The sequence below is a fragment of the Bombyx mori genome, chromosome 18 (assembly GCF_030269925.1).
Source record: "Bombyx mori chromosome 18, ASM3026992v2".
Classification (NCBI taxonomy): Eukaryota; Metazoa; Arthropoda; class Insecta; order Lepidoptera; family Bombycidae; genus Bombyx; species Bombyx mori.
In genome coordinates, this window is record NC_085124.1 from 9,189,576 (window position 1) to 9,209,647 (window position 20,072).

The 20,072-nt window shown below is 37.4% G+C and overlaps 2 protein-coding genes across 3 annotated transcripts; both read left to right on the forward strand.

Annotated features, from left to right (window-relative positions):
- The first annotated feature begins 368 nt into the window (after window positions 1–368).
- Window positions 369–3,814, forward strand: LOC101740147 (brachyurin). 2 transcript variants are annotated; one of them, XM_004928239.4, is made up of 5 exons: window positions 369–758; window positions 950–1,223; window positions 1,317–1,415; window positions 1,900–2,093; window positions 3,148–3,814. In XM_004928239.4, the coding sequence occupies exons 1-5, from the start codon at window positions 453–455 to the stop codon at window positions 3,256–3,258; spliced, it is 984 nt and encodes a 327-aa protein (XP_004928296.2). In that variant the 5' UTR covers window positions 369–452; the 3' UTR covers window positions 3,259–3,814. The 2 variants fall into 2 exon arrangements, 1 of the variants encoding a protein (XP_004928296.2); XR_009975544.1 differs by having other exon boundaries at window positions 466–758; window positions 1,900–2,390; window positions 2,691–3,814.
- Window positions 3,815–5,923: 2,109 nt separating this feature from the next.
- LOC101735750 (uncharacterized) lies at window positions 5,924–15,020 on the forward strand. The gene is given in 11 exon segments (XM_021349312.3): window positions 5,924–6,190; window positions 6,666–6,945; window positions 7,407–7,505; window positions 7,686–7,879; window positions 8,430–8,445; window positions 8,448–8,620; window positions 10,117–10,347; window positions 10,843–11,116; window positions 12,316–12,414; window positions 13,377–13,570; window positions 14,868–15,020. Coding segments are annotated over 11 exon segments (1,875 nt in total). The 5' UTR covers window positions 5,924–5,980; the 3' UTR covers window positions 14,973–15,020.
- The last annotated feature ends 5,052 nt before the right edge of the window (window positions 15,021–20,072 follow it).

The window sequence follows — 20,072 nt, forward strand, 5'->3', positions numbered from 1 at the left end:
GGGAAAAATTAAATTCTACCGAAGTACAAATTTAAAACTGTATTAGCACTTAGAACGCTTAAAACACTTCACAAACACTTTAAGATTCTCAATTCGTTTCTACCGCTTCACTTGGTGATTCGTTCGCTGTGTCGCTTCGAGTAGTTCCGATTACTAACTGACTGCGTGCCATCTCTGCAACGCTTTTATAGTCGAGACGAAATCCCTAGAATCGTCGAGAGTATTCCACACAAGTCGAGTATTGCGTTTCCGCTATCTGACAATAGATGGCGTTGAACATCTTGAGCGTTCTAGATGTTACTAGATCCTTCGTTAATCGTTCGACTAATCGGCGATAGATGGCATTTTTCTTACCGGCGTAACACTATCATATTGTACTTATTAAATATAAAGATGTATATAAGTGATTTACAAACTAAGCAAGGAATATCATCTTGACATTATTTCATCTAATGGATATATGCTATCGCTTCCTTATCTTAACTATATCACAAATTTATCTTATATTACAGATCGTATTTGAAAATATCTACTATAACTCATGGCTTATTTTCGAAATGAAGTTCATCATATTTCTCGGCTTAACAAATTTAGTCTGTGGTATAAATTTAAGTGAAACGTTTAGGAACAGCGCTTTCGGATATCATGCCAGGGTCGGAATTCCTTTAGCTGAAAGAATACAAAGAGATGAAAATAATTATTTCAATTCTAGAATTGTTGGAGGTGTACCAGCCGTCGCTGGACAATATCCTTTTAAAGTAAGTTCAAGATATTTTTCTTCCAATAAATTCTTTCATTAAGCAACATACAGAGGTGTAACGACAGTAATCGACCCACGTACCTCAACCCAGACATGAGAACTATTTGTAATCTTGACCACAACGATAGTTAGAATTTATATAAATGTAAACTAAATTTTTTTACAAAAATATTTTTTTATAAACTTTAGGCCGGACTAATTGGAGATATAATTGGATTTGATGGTGTTAGCGTGTGCGGTGGATCCCTTATCCATCCTTCAAAGGTTGCTACAGCTGCGCACTGCTGGAATGACGGTGAAAACCAAGCATGGCGTTTTACCGTCGTGCTTGGTTCTAGCTTATTGTTCAGCGGCGGAACGAGACTTGCTTCAAGCGTTGTTGTCGCTCATCCAGATTGGAACCCTAATTCGGTTCAGAATGATGTTGCTGTGATATATTTAACCTATGAAGTAGAAACATCAAGTGAGTACCGTTTTATAAATTGAAGGCTTATTTTTAAATAAGACAACAGTTGACTCGTTGAAAATCATCATAAATTTTCAATAAAATTTTCAGGTATCATTACACCTATCGCTTTACCATCCGGTCCTGAACTGTTTGAAAATTTTAAAGGAGAAGCGGCAATTGCCATTGGATTTGGTATCACGAGTAATGGTAGGCTTGAAATAGTAACACTTAATTGAAATCTAAATTTAATGAAATCAATAGTTAGATTTTTTTTATTGCTTAAATGGATGAACGAGCTCACAGCCCACCTGATGTTAAGCGGTTACAGGAGCCCATGGACATCTACAATGTAAATGCGCCACCTACCTTGAGATATAAGTTCTAAGATCTCAGTATAGTTACAACGGCTGCCCCACACTTCAAACCGAAACGCATCATTGCTTCACGGCAGAAATAGGCGGGGCGGTGGTACCTACCCGCGCGGACTCACAAGCGGTCCTACCACCAATAAATCTAAATTTAATTAAATCGATAGTTGGAATTATATCTATAAGTTAGTAAAAGGTTTAAAACCAGACTTTATTCATCTAGCTATCCATTTGCAACTAAGTATAAACACAGTCGCCTATAAAGTAACTAAATTGTGTTTTTTTTTTCAATAGCACCACAGTGAATTAATTGTTCATTACAGATAACGGCATTTCATCTAATCAGTTCTTAAGTCATGTGCGCTTGACTGTAATTTCGAATAATATTTGCAATTTGGTGTTCCCGTTTATTTTGCAAGCATCCAACATCTGTACCAGTGGTTTTGGATTTATTGGTACTTGCGGTGGAGACTCCGGTGGTCCTCTTATTACTTACAGGAATAATGAGCCTATATTAGTAAGTAGCCTTTGTTAAATGCTTATATCTAGGATTAGGAGTACTAGTGTATGCACTAGTACTTGTGTTTGTTGTTTTTTTAGATTTAATCTGTTGTAAATTGAATTGTTCATATTAGTTAAGTGGTTAGTGCACTTTTAACATGTTAAAGAATGATGCATATAAAATAATATATTATTAAAAATAATTCAGACTGATTAGTCAGAGATTAGTCAGGCGAGGCGTTATTTCATTTGTAAGAAATATATAACTTTTTTTTTATTGCTTTTATGGGTGGACGAGCTCACAGCCCAGCTGGTGCTAAGTGGTTACTGGAGCCAATAGACATCCACAACGTAAATGCGCCACCCACCTTGAGATATAAGTTCTAAGGTCTCAAGTATAGTTACAACGGCTGCCCCACCCTTCAAACCGAAACGCATTACTGCTTCACGGCAGAAATGGGCAGGGTGGTGGTACCCACCCGCGCGTACTCACAAGAGGTCATACCACCAGTAATTACGCAAATTATAATTTTGCGGGTTTCACCTTTATTACACGATGTTATTCCTTCACCGTGGAAATCAATCGTGAACATTTGAGTACGTATTTCATTAGAAAAATTGGTATCCGCCTGAGATTCGAACACCGATACATCGCTCAACACGAATGCACCGGACGTCTTATCCGTTAGGCCACGACGACTTCATATAACTTTGATACAACACCTGATTAAACAATTGCAATGGTTAGGTTGTCCAAATTTCCAAAGGAAGGCGTTTCTGTCGTTACCCTTCTTCAAACTTTAACAGAAGAGCTTGTGTTTGCCGTAGTGATTTAAATATTTACTGATATAATATTAGTTGCGTATTCAAACCTTTTAATCAATTGCATATAATAATAAAAATTTAAACTGTGTTTCTTAAAACACTTCAGTTTGTACAAAGTTTGAAGCAATTACATGTTAGTTATTCTAGCTTTTCTAGTTTTTTCAGTGCTCGTACGATAATTTTAAGTAGCTCGTCGCTATTGAGCTGTTTTGTTCAAAATACGTAACAGAGATTTATTTTCACAGATTGGCATTGCATCATTCGGTTCGGCCTTAGGTTGTGAAATCGGCCTCCCGTCTGCTTACTCCAGAGCAACATCATATGTGGACTTCTTCAACCAACACTTAAAACAATAATTTTAAATTTATAGTTTCCTAAAAAAACATACATTTGATATCATTTCACGTAAGATAAATCTAGAAGTAAATCATAAATATATACTAAAAAATAAGCATTTGTTATTTAAAATGTAAATGAAAATTATAGTTGTAGTTTTTTTGTTTTAAATGCATAATAATTAAAAAGAAGGTATAGTAATTACGTATTAAATTAAAATTGATATTTTTGAGGATTGGTGTTGTGTGTTTTTACTTTTTCAACCGAGTTGCAACTTTGTGCAGTTTTTGTTAGTACAATCAGCTAAATTTTTTGAGTATAATGACAATGTTATCCACTTTTTTTGCTTTTTATTGCCCTTTTAGGTAGACTAGCAAACGGCCCACCTGATGGTGAGTGCCAACCGTCGCAATGGACGACAGCAATACCAGGGGCATCGCCAATTTGCTGCCTGCCGTAAAGTACTGTCCACAAACCTCATTTGAAGCAGGACATATCCTAGCGCTGACACTTACAGAAAGTCGGATCAAAACATGTAACTAGTTAATAAAATAAAGTAATATGTGAAAAACAAAACATTTTTTTATTCGTATTCTATACTACTTTTAATCGATTGAGTTGAAATTATTAGCACTTCGGAGATAACTATCTGTATCTTACGATATACTGTTTATAAATTGCCAAGTGGTCTGAACAAAATGGTGAATGTCTTCTAGATACTTTGTGACAGAGAAACGTGGCCGGGATTCTCTAGTTTAAAAATATATATGATATTATGAGCCACTCATTCAAAAATTTAATAAAATCGATCGAGACGCTAACCTAAACACAATCTTTAACGTTTATCACCGTGTATGTTAAGATAATAAACGAAAGATAAAATTGTGAATGACGTTCTGTTGTTAGTTGAATTTTATTTTTTACTAGCGACCCGCCCTCGCTTCGCTTCGGAAACATTAAATTTTATTATTGAAGATAGTTGAGTCCTGCGATGTTACCCGCGGTTATTGTCGTACCGCGGGTGACGCCGCGGGGCGAAGCTAGTCTAAAAAAGTATCCTTTACTCTTTATATCATCAGCTACCTGTCAGTGAAAATCCCGTCAAAATCGGTCAAGCCGTTCCAGAGATTAGCCGGAACAAACAGACAGATAAAAATTGTAAAAAAAATTATTTTGGTGTATGTACCGTACTTAGTCTGGCCATAAAGATACTGTTACAATTAAAAATCCAAAAATTTCTATTGCAAATAACATTTATTACTTTTACAATGTGTTAGTTTAATACATAAATATAAAACAATTTAAAGTATAAAAAGCTTACTCGAAGTGGTCTCCATTGGCTGCAATGCAGTCCTTTAAACGTTGAGGCCAGATATCAATAGAAGCACGCACTCTTTCCTTGGGAAAAATGTTCACTGCCAGTCGTACGGGTTGTTTTAGAGACCCCAAATTATCATGGCGTTTAGAGCAAGCTGTACTCTCTAAAACTGAACCTAAATCATAATCCAACGGATTAAGATCGGGACTAGACGACGGCCAGTCTTCAGCTCTTATGAAGTCCGAAACGTTCGTTTCCAACCAAGACTGCGTAGACCGAGCTTTATGACCTGGCGCCGAGTCTTGCTGGAAGGACTATTCTTTATTATTAAACATGATGTTGTTAAGGGGCTTCACTACCTTCTCAAGAATAGTATCTTGATACACTTGTGCCGATGTTTTGATACCTTTTTCACAAAAGTATGGCTAATAAAAAGCGGTTATTTCAATATTACAAACAGACACTCCAATTTTACTTATATGTATAGATTGTATTCGCAATATTAATATGCCTATTAAACGAAATTACCGAATAGGAACAGAGATTGATAGTTTGTCTCCGAGTTATTTTTACAGGCCAAAAGAGAGAGAGTATTCACGGAATTTACTTTGAGATAAACATGACTTCTATGAGAAATTCTTGCAAAATCTATTTTATGCTAAGAATTATAAGCCTTATTTTGAACTGAAAAAAATAAAAGCTATCTCACTTTTTAATAATATAATGTTGCCATATTAGGTATATGCGATTTTAACCAAATGATTATAATCGTCTGTATGTCTCATCGATATGGTAATATATCGATGGTATGGTTTTATTCGACTACATTTTTCTTTACCAAAACTTAGAAAAAAATAACTGTAGAAATAAATTAACCTAATGTCAACTGATTTTTTATTACATCACCTAATTTCAGGTACATAATAACCATTAACGGCCGTCGGATGTAGTGGTAAGTGACATGGTCACTACACAAGGGGGTCGCGGGCTCGAATCCCGCCAAGGGAAGATATTTGTATGATAAATATAAATGTCTTTTCCAGGGTTATGGATGTATTTAAATATATGTATGTGTATTTGTATAATAAAAATCTTACATTTATTTCCGTTATCTGGTACCTGTAACACAAGTCCTTTACGAACTTATCACGGGACCAGTTAACGTGGCGTGATTGTTAGTAAATATTTATTTATTATTATTATTTATTTATTATTCTTTTCTCACTCAAGAACTTCAAATTAAACGCACACAGTTCATTCATATTTAATTTATTAAAACCCACGTCATTAGATGATAGAGATCAATTAGATAACGTAATTAGGGGTATAATCAATAAATACTCTTTATCTTAAATGCTTAACGTCAATGCGTGTTATCTTACCATATAAAGGTCATTAATTATAGCTGTCTGCACTATACAGTCATGATGAAGACATTCGTTGCGACCTGCCTGCTACTGGTGGCTTACGGCAGTGCTTTTACACTGCCTTTGCATGAAAATCCGGTATACGGTTACCTTACTAAGTATGGTGTACCAGAAGCAGAGAGGATTCGCAAGGCTGAAGAGGCAGGACTGAGTAATACCAGAATTGTAGGTGGCTCTCCTGCTACTCTCGGACAATTTCCTTATCAGGTCAGTTCCATTTAAATTCCATACCTCACTAGTTGAGATCTTAAGTTGCAACTGGTGCCCGTGATTACTTTGCGAATACCGCTTTTCTTGGAGATTTATTTAAACTTGTTTCTCAATTCTGTAACGTTTATACTAAAGTGATGTTTACTGGTGGCAGGACCTCTTGTGAGTCCGCGCGGGTAGGTACCACCACCCTGCCTAATTCTACCGTGAAGCAGTAATGCGTTTCGGTTTGAAGGGTGGGGCAGCCGTTGTAACTATACTGAGATCTTAAAAATCTCAAGGTGGGTGGCGCATTTACGATGTAGATGTCTATGGGCTCCTGTAACCACTTAACACCAGGTGGGCTGTGAGCTCGTTCACCCATCTAGCAATAAAAAAAAATGAAACATGTTGTTTGATGTCCAAATCTCATCTGAACCAATGGGCAAAAAATAGGGGCACCAAAAATTAAAATAAAAGTACACCGTTTAAGGGTGGTCTACTAATCACCATCGTCGTTAATGGACAACCACGCACGGGCGTCTGCGGAGCTTCGCTTGTTACCACTAACAGACTATTGACAGCTGCTCACTGCTGGTTCGATGGCACCAACCAAGGCACGAGCGTAACGGTCGTTCTTGGTTCCGTGACACTCTTCAGCGGTGGCACCAGAGTTGAGACCAGTTCGATTGTAATGCATCCGAATTGGTCTCCTGCTACCATTCGTAATGATGTGGCCGTCATTTACCTACCCAGTCCCGTTACTTTGTCTGGTAAGTTTATTACCTATTCTTCTTTTAATGTATTTTTACGTATAAAAGTCTTGAAAGTGGAGCATCGTCAGAACCACTGCTAACTTATTGTTTTTGGGCACTAGATCAATCAGCTCACAACTCGATTGGTATTGCCATTTAGTGCATTCGGGTTGAGCGATGCACCGGTGTTCGAATCCCAGGCGGGTACCAATTTTTCTAATAAAATACGTACTCAACAAATGTTCAAGATTGACTTCCACGGTGAAGGAATAACATTGTGTAATAAAATCCAAAACCCGCATCGGTCCAGTAGTTTCGGAGCCTATTCAATACAAACAAGCAAACAAATCTTTCCTGTTTATAATATTATATAATTATAAGTATAGATTACCGAAATTGTATTTTCACACTAAACGCCTTTTGTCGAAGTTTAAGTGTTTACTGTGCTACATTTGTAATAAATAAAAAATACATTTTAGATACAATCAATACGATCGCTCTTCCAAGTGGACAGGAATTACAAGAAAACTTTGTTGGATCCTCGGCAGTCGCTTCTGGCTTTGGTCTGACCAGCAGCTGTGAGTATATTTAACTAAAAAACTACAATGGATATACAAAATTTTAATATCACTTTAACAAATTACAAAACCGCAGTAGGATTTAACCAAAATTTAGTTATTTCTTTGACGGTCGTGTCGCACGACAAAAACATTAAGGTGTATTTTAAATTTTGATTCAGTTTATGTCTTGTTTTACAGCTGGATCTATAACGACAAACCAAGTCCTCAGTCACGTGAACCTCGACGTGATAAATAACTTTGTTTGCACATTTGCTTTCCCCTTCGTCTTGCAATCTTCAAACTTATGCACAAGTGGACGCGGTGGTGTCGGCACTTGCCGTGGTGACTCCGGTGGCCCTCTTGTTGTTACAAGAAACAACCGTCCTATCTTGGTGAGATTCGCACTTTCATAAGCGTAAGACGTGCCTAAAATAAAATATAACAATATTTTGAAAACAAAGCCCGAAGAAAAGCATTTAAAATAGGTAACGCGAGTACTGGCGTATTCCTCAAATGCTAAGATAGAATACGTTGTTTATATTTAAGAAATATATTATTTGTATCTTTATTTTGTTTTCGTAAATCGAAATGACTAATTTCTTAGATTAGTGAAAACGCCTCGTTCCCATAAGAATTCATTTATGGAAACAAAATAAAAACAAGGACATGTGGCTGCAATACATATATCATGAGTAATTATGATCGTATGATATAAATTATTGGCACTAGTATCATGACGGAGGCAAGAAACCGGGTAGTACTTTGGACGGATTGAACGCAGCCCAAATTTCCCCTCTCCATAACTTCTAATCGAATTGTAGTTTTATTCTTCTTCATCTAAACTATTAAGGTGCATTTTAATAAAGGCATAAAAATAATTATTGTGCGTATTAAATATGGTACGTATTTGGTCATAAACTTACTATGATTAATGTTTTTCAGATTGGTATTACATCATTTGGCTCTGGTCTCGGTTGCCAAGTGAACTTGCCTGCCGCATATGCCCGAGTTACATCGTTCATGAATTTCTTCAATCAACACCTTTAAATGTTATCGTTGAAATAAATAAAGTACTTAAACACGTTTTTATTTATTTATTGCTATTTATTGCATACCGCAACCTGCACAGATTCGTTATTAATCAATAATCAAGGAAAGAAACTAGAAAAACGTATAAGGATATTTTTTTTCTTACTTTCAAATGAGTTACTTACTCAAAAAAAACTTACAAAATCAAGTAAAGAATACATCTTCATTCAATCATACATCTTCTTCATTCAACACTATCTATTACCATTAAAACAAATTTCTTAACTATGTATTATAATACAAAATAAAACTAAATGTATTTAAAATTTGATTTGAAGATAATTTAGTTTTGAAAATCACAAGCATTTTTGATGAATTTTAGAATGTCCCGTTTCAACTAAGTAAAAATATTAATTACATTCAAATCAAAAGATTTGAATGTAATTAATTAATCCATTACTATCTTAATTCGTCGGGCATGAATAATTATAACAGCAAATAAATCACTGATATAAATTATCAACCTAGCAAATAAATATATTATTATATTCTTACCTGAGTTTAAGTAACTTACATCACTTATGATAAAAATTGTTATGATCATCAATTTTTAATTTTGAGAATTTTTTATTTGATTTTCATTTAGAAATACAGAAATACGGCCGATGAAGCTAAATTATTCTACTTTTTTGAAATGTTCTGGTTAAAAATGTCTCATAGAAGATTTTGGAAAAATCCATTGTGAACACTATCCATTGGACATTCCCCCGAGCCTGATCATCTAACTTCTTGAAGAGCAACCACACAGATGTTTAATCTTCGTAGTTCACCAAGTTTCAGGAGGACCACACTCTACTTTAGTCAGCAAGCCCATCCGGCTTAGCCGGCAGCTATCTAGGCTGACCGAACGTTCTCTCACCCACCACTCGAGGGACGCTCCTTATACACTGTGAAGGCCACTACAGGGCAATCTTTGTACTGGTCTATAGAATTGATATGCCGGAATAGTTATATCGATTTATGCAAATATAGCAGCTATTTTATTAAATATTATTTAAAGTAATTTAGCATGCATACTAACTCGAACGAAGCGGAGAGCAAAAAAAAACACAAAATCTTTGAAGTTGTTATTGTCTGTCTTGATATAATCCGTGAAAAAACATTAATAGAACAGTTTTTAAATAGTGCCTCGGAATTTTTTCAGGCCTACAAAGAAACGTATTTAAGGAAAATATTTCTCATAATAACGTAGTGCAATTATTATGAAATATATTTTGTGATACGTTTTACGAACGTATTTTAAATGACTTCTATAATATAATCGTTTGCTTGGGTCAGGACCTTTATTTCTATTTTTAATATATTATATTTTCCCACTCAAAACCTACAAATTAAAAACACACAGCTCTAGGATATAGAAAAACAATTGATTAAAATTATTTAATTGATAAAATCTATTTGAATCATTCAAATAGATTTTGATGATAGGTATCATATAATAACACGTATTATTATAAGCAGTATAGCTAGTGATTGCCTTTAATCGGGACTGTCCAACGTCAACAGCGTAACTTATCTTCCTTATAAAAGTGTGTAACGCTTTTCTATACTACACACAGTCATGATGAAGACATTCGGTGCGGGCTTCTTGTTTCTACTTGCATACGCTACTGTCGCGGCGCTACCTCTAGACGAAAATCCACTTTATGGATACCTCACTAAATATGGTGTACCAGAAGCAGAGAGGATTCGCACAGCTGAAGAAGCGGGTCTGAGGGATACCAGAATCGTTGGTGGCTCTCCTGCTAGTCTTGGAGAATTCCCTTACCAGGTCAGTGCGATTGAAACGTTATGCTAGATGCTATCATGAGCTACACGTTAAGCGGACAGTCCTTAGTCAAACAACTCTTCAATGAATATATGCGTCCATTTGAATTTGTGCTTTACTTCAATAAAAGGATCTAATTTAATATTCGTTCGTTCAAAAATCGTTTAAAATGTTTATTTATTTATTGCTAAGATGGTTGAACGAGCTCGCCGCCCACCTGGTCTAAATTGATCACCAAAGCCCATAGATATCAACAACGTTAATACCGCTACCCGCCTTGAGACATGAGTTCGATGTCTCAGTCTTCGATGTAACGGTTGCCCCACCCTTCAAACCGAAATGCATTACTGCTTCACGGCAGAAATAGGCAGAGCGGTGGCACCACTCCGTACGAGCTTATAAGATGCCCTAGTACCAAAAATTTCAAAAAAGTTCCATTGTCTAGAGTTTCTTAAGTGTCTGAAATATAAAGTGACAAATAAACAAATACTATTTAAGGCCGGTCTGATCGTCGCCATCGTCAATAATGTAAACGTGGGTGTCTGCGGAGCGACGCTTGTTACCCCTACCAGACTGTTGACAGCTGCTCACTGCTGGTTCGATGGTATCAATCAAGGTTGGCTCATAACGGTTGTTCTTGGATCGGTGACACTCTTTACCGGAGGCACCAGGGTTGACACTAGTTCTGTTATACTGCACCCCGACTGGTTCCCGGTTCTTTACCGCAACGATGTTGCTGTCATCCATCTGACGAGTCCTGTTGGTTTATCGAGTAAGTTTTTTCTTCCTTCTTTTAATACTCTTTAGGTATATTACCAAGATGATCAATCTCGTGGCCGTCACATTTTATTCTTTTTATTGCTCTAGTGCTCATTGCACGTATTGAGGAGCTGACTGTCCAGGTAGTATCAAGTGATTACCGGAGCCCGGATATTAAAAATATTGTGCCCATGTCAACGTCTCACTCATGAGGTCGAAGTCTCAATTTTATAACAATTGTATTACCGATAAAATGAGTCTCTGGTTCGGAGATGAAATAGATAGAATACCACCATCTATTCGTGCTAGTTGGTAATACACTCTGCCAGAAGTAAGAACAACATTAAGCAAAAGGATTATTTTTTCTTTCGTCTTTGCTACTATTTACACTTCCATAGCTTAATCTTCTTTTAAATATGGTGATTTGATTCCACAATGTGATTTAATGTAAATGTGAAATTGATAGTCAAATCAAGCATCTTTGGATAGATTTGTAACATATTTCAGCGTTTCAGTCCCATATTAACTGTGTGCTGTTCTATTTAAACATTTTTTAATAATATTATTGAAGTAATATATACATAATCACTAAAAAAAAATCGGTTGTGTGGAAAGTCGGTTTACTGACGATAGTTGAACGTGACAACGTCATAAGAAAATCCTGATGGGATGGTTTCATTTTTCAAAAGAATATTTTAATTTTATTTGTTTGATAGATATTTTGTATGGACAATTGACACCACATTCATTTTTCACTGAACTTCATACTTGACGAAAACATGTAAATGTATTATTGTATAGCAGCTGTCCACGCGGATGCATCGCTCACTCAAGTAGGAGAGAGACAGATGTCGAACGCTGCCGAACGCGGAGGCCGATTGTGCCTCTTTGTCGCTAGTTGCGCGCTCTCGCTTGCACTTCAAGCCTTAAATAGAACGCCTCAATGAGTCATGTTTTTTCGTGCGTGCAGCCGGCTCCATCAAATTATAAGACGTTGTCACGTCAAAACTGCATTTACAACATTGCACTTGAAGGGTGGGGCAGCCGTTGTAACTATACTGAGATCTTAAAACTTTTATCTCAAGGTGGGTGGCGCATTTTCGTCGTAGATGTCTATGGGCTCCAGTAACCACTTAACACCAGGTGGGCTGTGAGCTAGTTAAACCATCTAGCAATAAAAAAGAAAAAAACTTACCAATAAGTCAATTTTAGATATAATCGGCACAGCCAGTTTGCCAACTGGAGAGGAACTACAAGAAAACTTTGTTGGATATATTGCGGTCGCGTCCGGTTTTGGTGTCACTACCAACGGTGAGTTACATTTCTATCTTTCAAATCACACTCTTCCACTGCTGGACATAGGCCTCTCTCAAGCCTCACTACAACGACCAGCCCTGCGCTACCTGCATCCCGCGGATTCTTTCGACCTTGAACGGGCTATCAGTCCTTCTTGTTAAGCCTCTCCACGCTACATCCTCCAGTACACGGTCGCCAATCGGGTCTCACCTCATTCCTGATTTGACCTTGCAGCGAAATTCAAAGGAAAATTCCGCGAAATCCGAAAAAACTACGACACTCACGAAGATAGAAGGAAAGTGTTATTGTTTCTCGAAGTCAACAGCGAATCACAACCCTCAGACACAGCCCACTGAGTTTCTCGCCGGATCTTCTCAGTGGGTCGCGTTTCCGATCCGGTGGTAGATTCTGCGAAGCACGGCTCTTGCTAGGGTTCGTGTTAGCAACGTCGTCAGGTTTGAGCCCCGTTTTTTTTTTCCTTCCTATGCTGATAGCCTTGAGAGGCTATTTCAGCTTCGCCCTAACGTTTGTAGGTGAGCTCGCGGGGCTCAACCGGAGAGTTGCTAACACTGACCCTAGCAAGAGCAGTGCTTCGCAGAATCTACCACCGGATCGGAAAAGCGACCCACTGAGAAGATCCGGTGAGAAACTCAGTGGGCTCCTGAGCCCCGTGAGCTCACCTACTAGTTAAGGTTCCACTGAAATAGCCTCTCAAGGCTATCAGCTTAGGTAGGAAAAAAAAGAAGCGAATCACATTTATTGTTAAACAAAACCTTATAGGTATTCAATATCAATATTTCAACTGTAGTGTAATTAATTGTTCCACTTTTTGCCTCTTTAGTTAATATCTGTCAAACAATATTAATAATTTATCATCATCAGCCTTTAGTCCACTAAGGGACAAAGGCCTTCTGCAAAGCTCGTCATAATGAGCAGTCCTACGCATTCACGCTTTCAACGTATGTCTTGTTTTATAGCTGGATCTATCATGCCGAACCAATACCTTAGTCGCGTGAACCTGGAAGTGATAGATAACAGCATGTGCTCGTGGGCGTTCCCCGGCATCTTGCAGCCTACAAACTTATGTACGAGCGGAGTTGGTGGTGTCGGCACTTGTCGTGGTGACTCCGGTGGCCCTCTTGTTATTACAAGAAACAACCGTCGTATTTTGGTGAGATTTAATGTTGGATTAACATCATAAAAAAAATTTTTTTTTAAATATTCATGTTAAAGTTTAATGTTAAAGACGATTTCTCGGGCAATAACATAAGCAATAAGATCTAGTTAATAACAGCATCAAATGTCATGTTTGCTTATGTTTAATTATTCTTAAAGGTTTCATCTCTATAGACTTAGAAATAGTGAATATTATTGTCACGTGACCAATGCAAAATATCTAAAGTCAATAAATGATTGATTTCAAAATGACACACTTTGACAAAGGATAGACAGACATCTATAGTTTATTCTTTATTGTTTACTAGTTGAGCCGGCAGACTTCGTAGTGCCTCAATCTATAAATAAAAGACTTAAACTTTTGTATAAAATAAACTTAAAACAAACAAAATGAATCCGTCCGACGAATTCCGAGCGTTTTCATATTTATCTACTTTTTAAACCTTCTCTGGACTTTCACAAATAATTCAAGACCAAAATTAGCCAAATCGGTCCAGCCGTTCTCGAGTTTTAGCGAAACTAACGAACAGCAATTCATTTATATATATATATATATATAGATTGATTATTGTCATGGATAGCGGCTTAACATTAAATTTCATTTCATTTATTGTGCTTCAAATTCTGACGACGCGAGATATCTTGAAACTTCTTAAGTCATTCTGATTTAAATTACTTTAGGCACTTACTCAACACGAAAACATAAATACGAGCGGCCCAGGGCAATTCACGGGGAATACAACCTCTGATATAGATCTCATATATACATATATCGTAGATCTCGTATGTCATAAGATACGTCTAGTAAAAGCAGTCATATAAAATTCGTCAAAGTAAAAAGTCATTTAAAGTTCGCCCAATGTTCGAAATTCGACGAGAATCAATGCCAAATCAAGATTTAGATTAACTTTTGATATTTGATATTATGAAATAAAACCGACTAGTGCCTATTTTTTTTTTTATTTTATTGAAAAACTGAAGCTGTTCAATTACTAAACAAAATAAGAAAGATAAAAACGACTAACAAACCAAAGGAGAAAATGGTACTTAACCGTTTTGTCCTATGACTACTTAAATGTATAGATTATTTCTGTCTTATTCGTAAAGTTTCCGCACACAAAGCGCGAAAAGAGGCGACTAGATGTTGAATTAAAATACATTGTAGAGATGTACATATATCAGTCTGACTTTTTGTTGATAAGTCCTATTACGATTAGCTTTTATAATAAATCAGCAAAAAGTGGGTAGTTAACACTACCATAAATTTAGTATGATTATTGTGTTTTTTTCAGATTGGTATTACATCATTTGGCTCTGGTTTCGGTTGCGAAATAGGCTTCCCTGCTGCCTATGCCCGTGTGACTTCATTCATCGACTTCTTTAATAAGCATATTTAAATTTATAAGTATAATATTTTTAAATAAATAAAACATACATTCATTTTATATTTCTCTATTACCTCTAACAACCTACAGCAATGATGAAACCGTTCAAAAAAATTACTGTCACAGATTCACCGTTTACCGAAAATCCACAAAAATAACACGTTAAACAAGTTATTTTGAATATACTGGAACTCTATAGTAGCGTAGCGTAAGAGTAGTTTTTCGCTTTTTTTTATTTGTCATGCATCTTCTTGTTTTCAAAAGGGTTCCTCCAACACAAAGCAAAGAAGAGTATTCGGCATTATCTATCACCTGACCATTGATGAATATTATATTGAAATAGGCAAAATAAAAACCCTTGTATTAAAAAATGAGATGCCGCAAATGGATTTAGATTGGCTCCACTCTCAGAAGGCATAAAATCAGATAACAAGGACAATCTATAGACTGAAATCCTTAAGGAAGATGTATGGTCGTCTTCAGTAAAGCTGGCGTGAAATCACTCAAGCCATTGGAAAGACCAAGAACTATATGAAGAGTTCAAGTTCAAGACCGAAGGGCATAACACTGTGGACGCCCTTTGCCCCACCTAAGAGACACAGAATCTTTACAAATACATATTACTTCAACAAATACGAATTAGTATTACGGTAGCAGATAAAAATCACTGTTAAAAAATATTATCAAATGTACTACCACATAATCGTACTTTCGTACGTACAACTATCAAACTGTAATTTACCGCATCAATGATAAAAATTAATCTGTATTTACGATAAAAACGGTACTTAATTCTGATAGATGATGACCGTTTTTTTTTGTTGATACCGCCATCTTGTTGTGTCTTTAAAGCGATTAGTTGCCCTCAATTAAGAAAAAATAGTATTATTATTCGCCAATAGATGTCGGGAAGAGTTGATTATTGAAAACACGAATAAAACAACTTTTTCTGAAAATAAATCGTAGCTAGATCGATTTATCGCCCCCGAAATCCCCTGTAAGCTAAATTTTATGAAAATCGTTGGAGCCGTTTCCAAGGTTCAGATTATATATATATATATATACAAGAACTGCTCGCTTAAAGGTATAAGATCTTATATCTTAATCTTATAAGATTTCGGGGGCGATAAATCGATCTAGCTACGATTTATTTTCAGAAAATGTTGTTTTATTCGTGTTTTCAATAATCAACACTAGACACATGTTGAAGAAGAAATTTCTCAGTCATTCTTTCAGGGTTGAGGATAGTGATTCTTCTGTTATCTTCTCACTGTTTCTCTCCATCTATTCTTATGCTCTGCTTGGCTGCTAAAATCACACTCAATTTTCCAATAATCTTACTTTTCAATATTTAATATTTACACATTCAATTGTGCGACCTACACATATGTTATAAGTAAAAAATATCAAAATCGGCACCTATTATATAACATTATATTGACGACCATAGTGCATCGTCACTTATCGTATGTTCTACGTATAATAACGTAGTAATGTCATTGTCAAAATTATATTTATGCTAGGCTATGCTTGAATTAAAATGAAAACACTTGCATCGTCGTTCAGATTTGTATGAATATAACATCTACCTATTTAATTGGTCATCCGTGGTTATCGCACCATCTCTTTCGAGGCGGCGTGTGTACTGGCTGGGACGCCGCCTTGGGTCCTGGAAGCGGAGGCGCTCGCTGCTGACTATCAGTGGCGGGCTGACCTTCGTGCCCGGGGCGTGGCACGTCCCAGCCCCAGTGTGGTCAGAGCGCGGAGGGCCCAATCTCGGCGGTCCGTGCTGGAGTCATGGTCCAGATGGCTGGCCGATCCTTCGGCTGGTCGTAGGACCGTCGAGGCGATTCGCCCGGTTCTTGTGAATTGGGTGAATCGTGACAGAGGACGCCTCACTTTCCGGCTCACGCAGGTGCTCACTGGGAATGGTTGCTTCGGTAAGTTCCTGCACCGGATCGGAGCCGAGCCGACGGCAGAGTGCCACCATTGTGGTTGCGACTTGGACACGGCGGAGCACACGCTCGTCGCCTGCCCCGCATGGGAGGGGTGGCGCCGTGTCCTCGTCGCAAAAATAGGAAACGACTTGTCGTTGCCGAGTGTTGTGGTATCGATGCTCGGCGACGACTCGTCGTGGAAGACGATGCTCGACTTCTGCGAGTGCACCATCTCACAGAAGGAGGCGGCGGGGCGCGTGAGAGACGCGCAAGCCCGCCGCCGTCGAGCGGGGGCCAGGGAGGCGGATTTCGCCCAAGCCCAGGCCCTCTAAGTATTTCGGGTCCCCTTCATATGTTGGTCTGGGGACCGGCGAAGGGGGCCTAAGAAGACGGCGTGCAAGCTGCTCTGCACGCGTTTTACGCAAGAGCATCCGGGTGATGGAAGGCCGGCTATCCTCGACTCATGCTGGTTCTGACCCAGCGGGGTATTCCGTAGGATAACCCATTCTAACCGGCGCCATCTAGGCGGGCTCCGGATAGCCTGCCGACCGAGAGGGCTGGTGGTCGTGGCGCCGACGACCGCTGGTCTGGCGTCCCGACGGGGAGGGTGATGGGAGAGATGTGCTCCGCACTAAACGCTTCACTTTCCCCCCTTTGCCTTTTCATGGGTTCTGTCTCATGCGAGGTTCGGACGCGGGTTGTTGAGCGACAGGAGGTTTTAGTCAGTTCGACTCCGACATGCCCCGCCTTCCATCCCCAGGGGAGGGCGGAAGTCCGGCGATTTCCTCCTGACCAAAAAAAAAACCTATTTAATTAACAACGGGAGACGCATCGTTACAATGATCATTTTAAATCAACATTTTATTGTATTATGAGATAAAATTCGGTATCAATGCTATCAAATAATTTACGAAAATCAATTAATAACAGAATCAGCGTCATGATTTTATAATTGTTTTTAGTTGGATACCAATAATATTTTTAAAAGATAAGCCCGATAAACATTAAAATTTACACTTACGTGAAATAAAAACGCAAATCTACCAATGTATTTCAAAGTAAATGAAGTTAGAAAACTCCATTCCACTTTTTATTCTTGAAAAAATAGTTTTACATTGAAATGCTGTTGATGTAGCTTATAAAGGAAGGTTACTCTAGTAAACGACAGTAAAGCATTGACTTGGCAACTGCGTCTGGCAGTTTGGCATCCGTCAACCTGCAAAGTTCACCACCACATATAATCAAAAACTATTTTCAGAGATCTACATCTACATGCCGATTTCGTTTTAAATATTCCAAAACAAATCTTATTTTCTAAACAAAGAAGTTATGGTATATTATCGTGGACAAACTGATATCTGTTACAAACAAAAAGTTTAGCCCTCATTTGACAGGTTCGACGAGAACGGCGACCCGTACCTGGAATGCCTAAAACCACCGAGAGTGTATCGGGAGGATCCGAAATGACTAAGCACGAAATAGATAACCGACCAAAATAGAAAACCACCCTGGATAACCTCGCATCTCCGTATATAAAACAAGAGATGTACATATGTGAGACCATTTAATGACAAGGATATTGTTACGCGCTGGGGTTCGGGATAAATAAATGCTCCACCAAAGTACAACTAAAAACTGTATTCAACACTTAGAACACTTAAAACACTCAACAAACACTTTAAAACTCTCAATTCGCTTGTTCCGCTTCATTTCAGGTGACCCGTTCGCTGTTTCGCTTCGAGTAGTTCCAATTACTGACTGACTGTGTGCCATCTCTACAACGCTTTTATAGACGATACCTCATCCCTAGAATTATCGACAATATTCCACACATCTCTAGTAGTAGTTTCCTCTATAATAGATGGCGTTGTAATTCTCGAGCATTCTGGGTGCTACTAGATCCTTCTATATTCGTTCGACTATTCGGCGATAGATGGCGTTACTCTTACCGGCGTAACAATATTCTATGACGTCATAATAATATAAGCATATATTGTATACATAAAACTGTTCTTGAACTATCAACGACGATCATCGGGTCATTGATTCGATTTGTTTTTGAGGTACTTAGAAATAATAAATCTTCAAATAATAAAAGACGAAAAAGATCTGTGGTCTATTATATAAATAGAGAAAGACAAAACGGTTTTAAAAACCATCCAATCCTCTGATCGTCAACCGTTTCAATATGTCTAATTTTTTTTTTAAATTAAATTTAGATAAGAAGAGCATTAGTATTTTATGCTTTGACCACAAATAACGTTACTTATAACACAATTAAGGTAGTTCTAAACTAGTATAAAACCTATTTGAAAATCGAACTGAAAACGAATTTCAAGCCATCATTTCACGGCGAAAACTCGTAAACAAAACCCTCGTTTATACGTCAGCCGGGTGCGCCGTCAAGTCCACGAGAACGGCACACGGATTAACGCCACCGAACAGCGACGCCAATTAGAATCAACTATGACTGCACGTCATCACGCCATGGAATCCATAAAATGATGCTCGATAAATATATTTCGATGGAATTAAAAAAAATATTTCGGTTCTCAATATTTTTAATTCGTAGCTAGTGACACGGAAGCGCGCTTTCGACTATGAATATTACTGGTTTTGTGAAAAATATACATTTGTTTAAAAAATTCGCTTGCCACAGATCATATTATAATTATTAATATAGTAGGTATAATGAAAACGTTCTCTGAAGTGCACACAACCACGGCATAAAGTTACAACATAATCAGATCATAAACAACATAAACAAACAAATACCATACTTTAAATTTAAAATAAATAAAAATTTAAGAAAAAAGTTTTTTTTTTCTTTTTTCAAAGTCTATTTTGTAAGCTATTTAAGTTTGTGACCATTAATTCCATATTTCATTAGTTGAAATGCTTTACAATATATGAATAAGTTCTTATTATATAAGACGGCCCTTTCTCACTTGATATGTCTACAATTTGAACAAAATTAACAATGAAAGTATTCAAATATATCTTCAAGTAATTGTCTTTAAAAACACACACGCAAAGCAGCACGCTATGTGCCCAGCCCGTGAGGGTGTTGAGAGCATTTTGTTTTTAAATTAGTCATAACGCGGTATAAATTTAATTAGCGTGCTAATTGCTACGTCGGGCTCTACTCGCCAATTAATGCCAACTTTATCTTTAC

Bases quoted from the DNA above. Each gene is read 5' to 3' on its own strand.
- LOC101740147 (XM_004928239.4), top strand. From the start codon at position 453: ATGGATATATGCTATCGCTTCCTTATCTTAACTATATCACAAATTTAT. The intron at 1,416-1,899 runs GTAGGCTTGAAA...TGTTCATTACAG, and splicing joins ATTTGGTATCACGAGTAATG to ATAACGGCATTTCATCTAAT. The intron at 2,094-3,147 runs GTAAGTAGCCTT...TTATTTTCACAG, and splicing joins GGAATAATGAGCCTATATTA to ATTGGCATTGCATCATTCGG.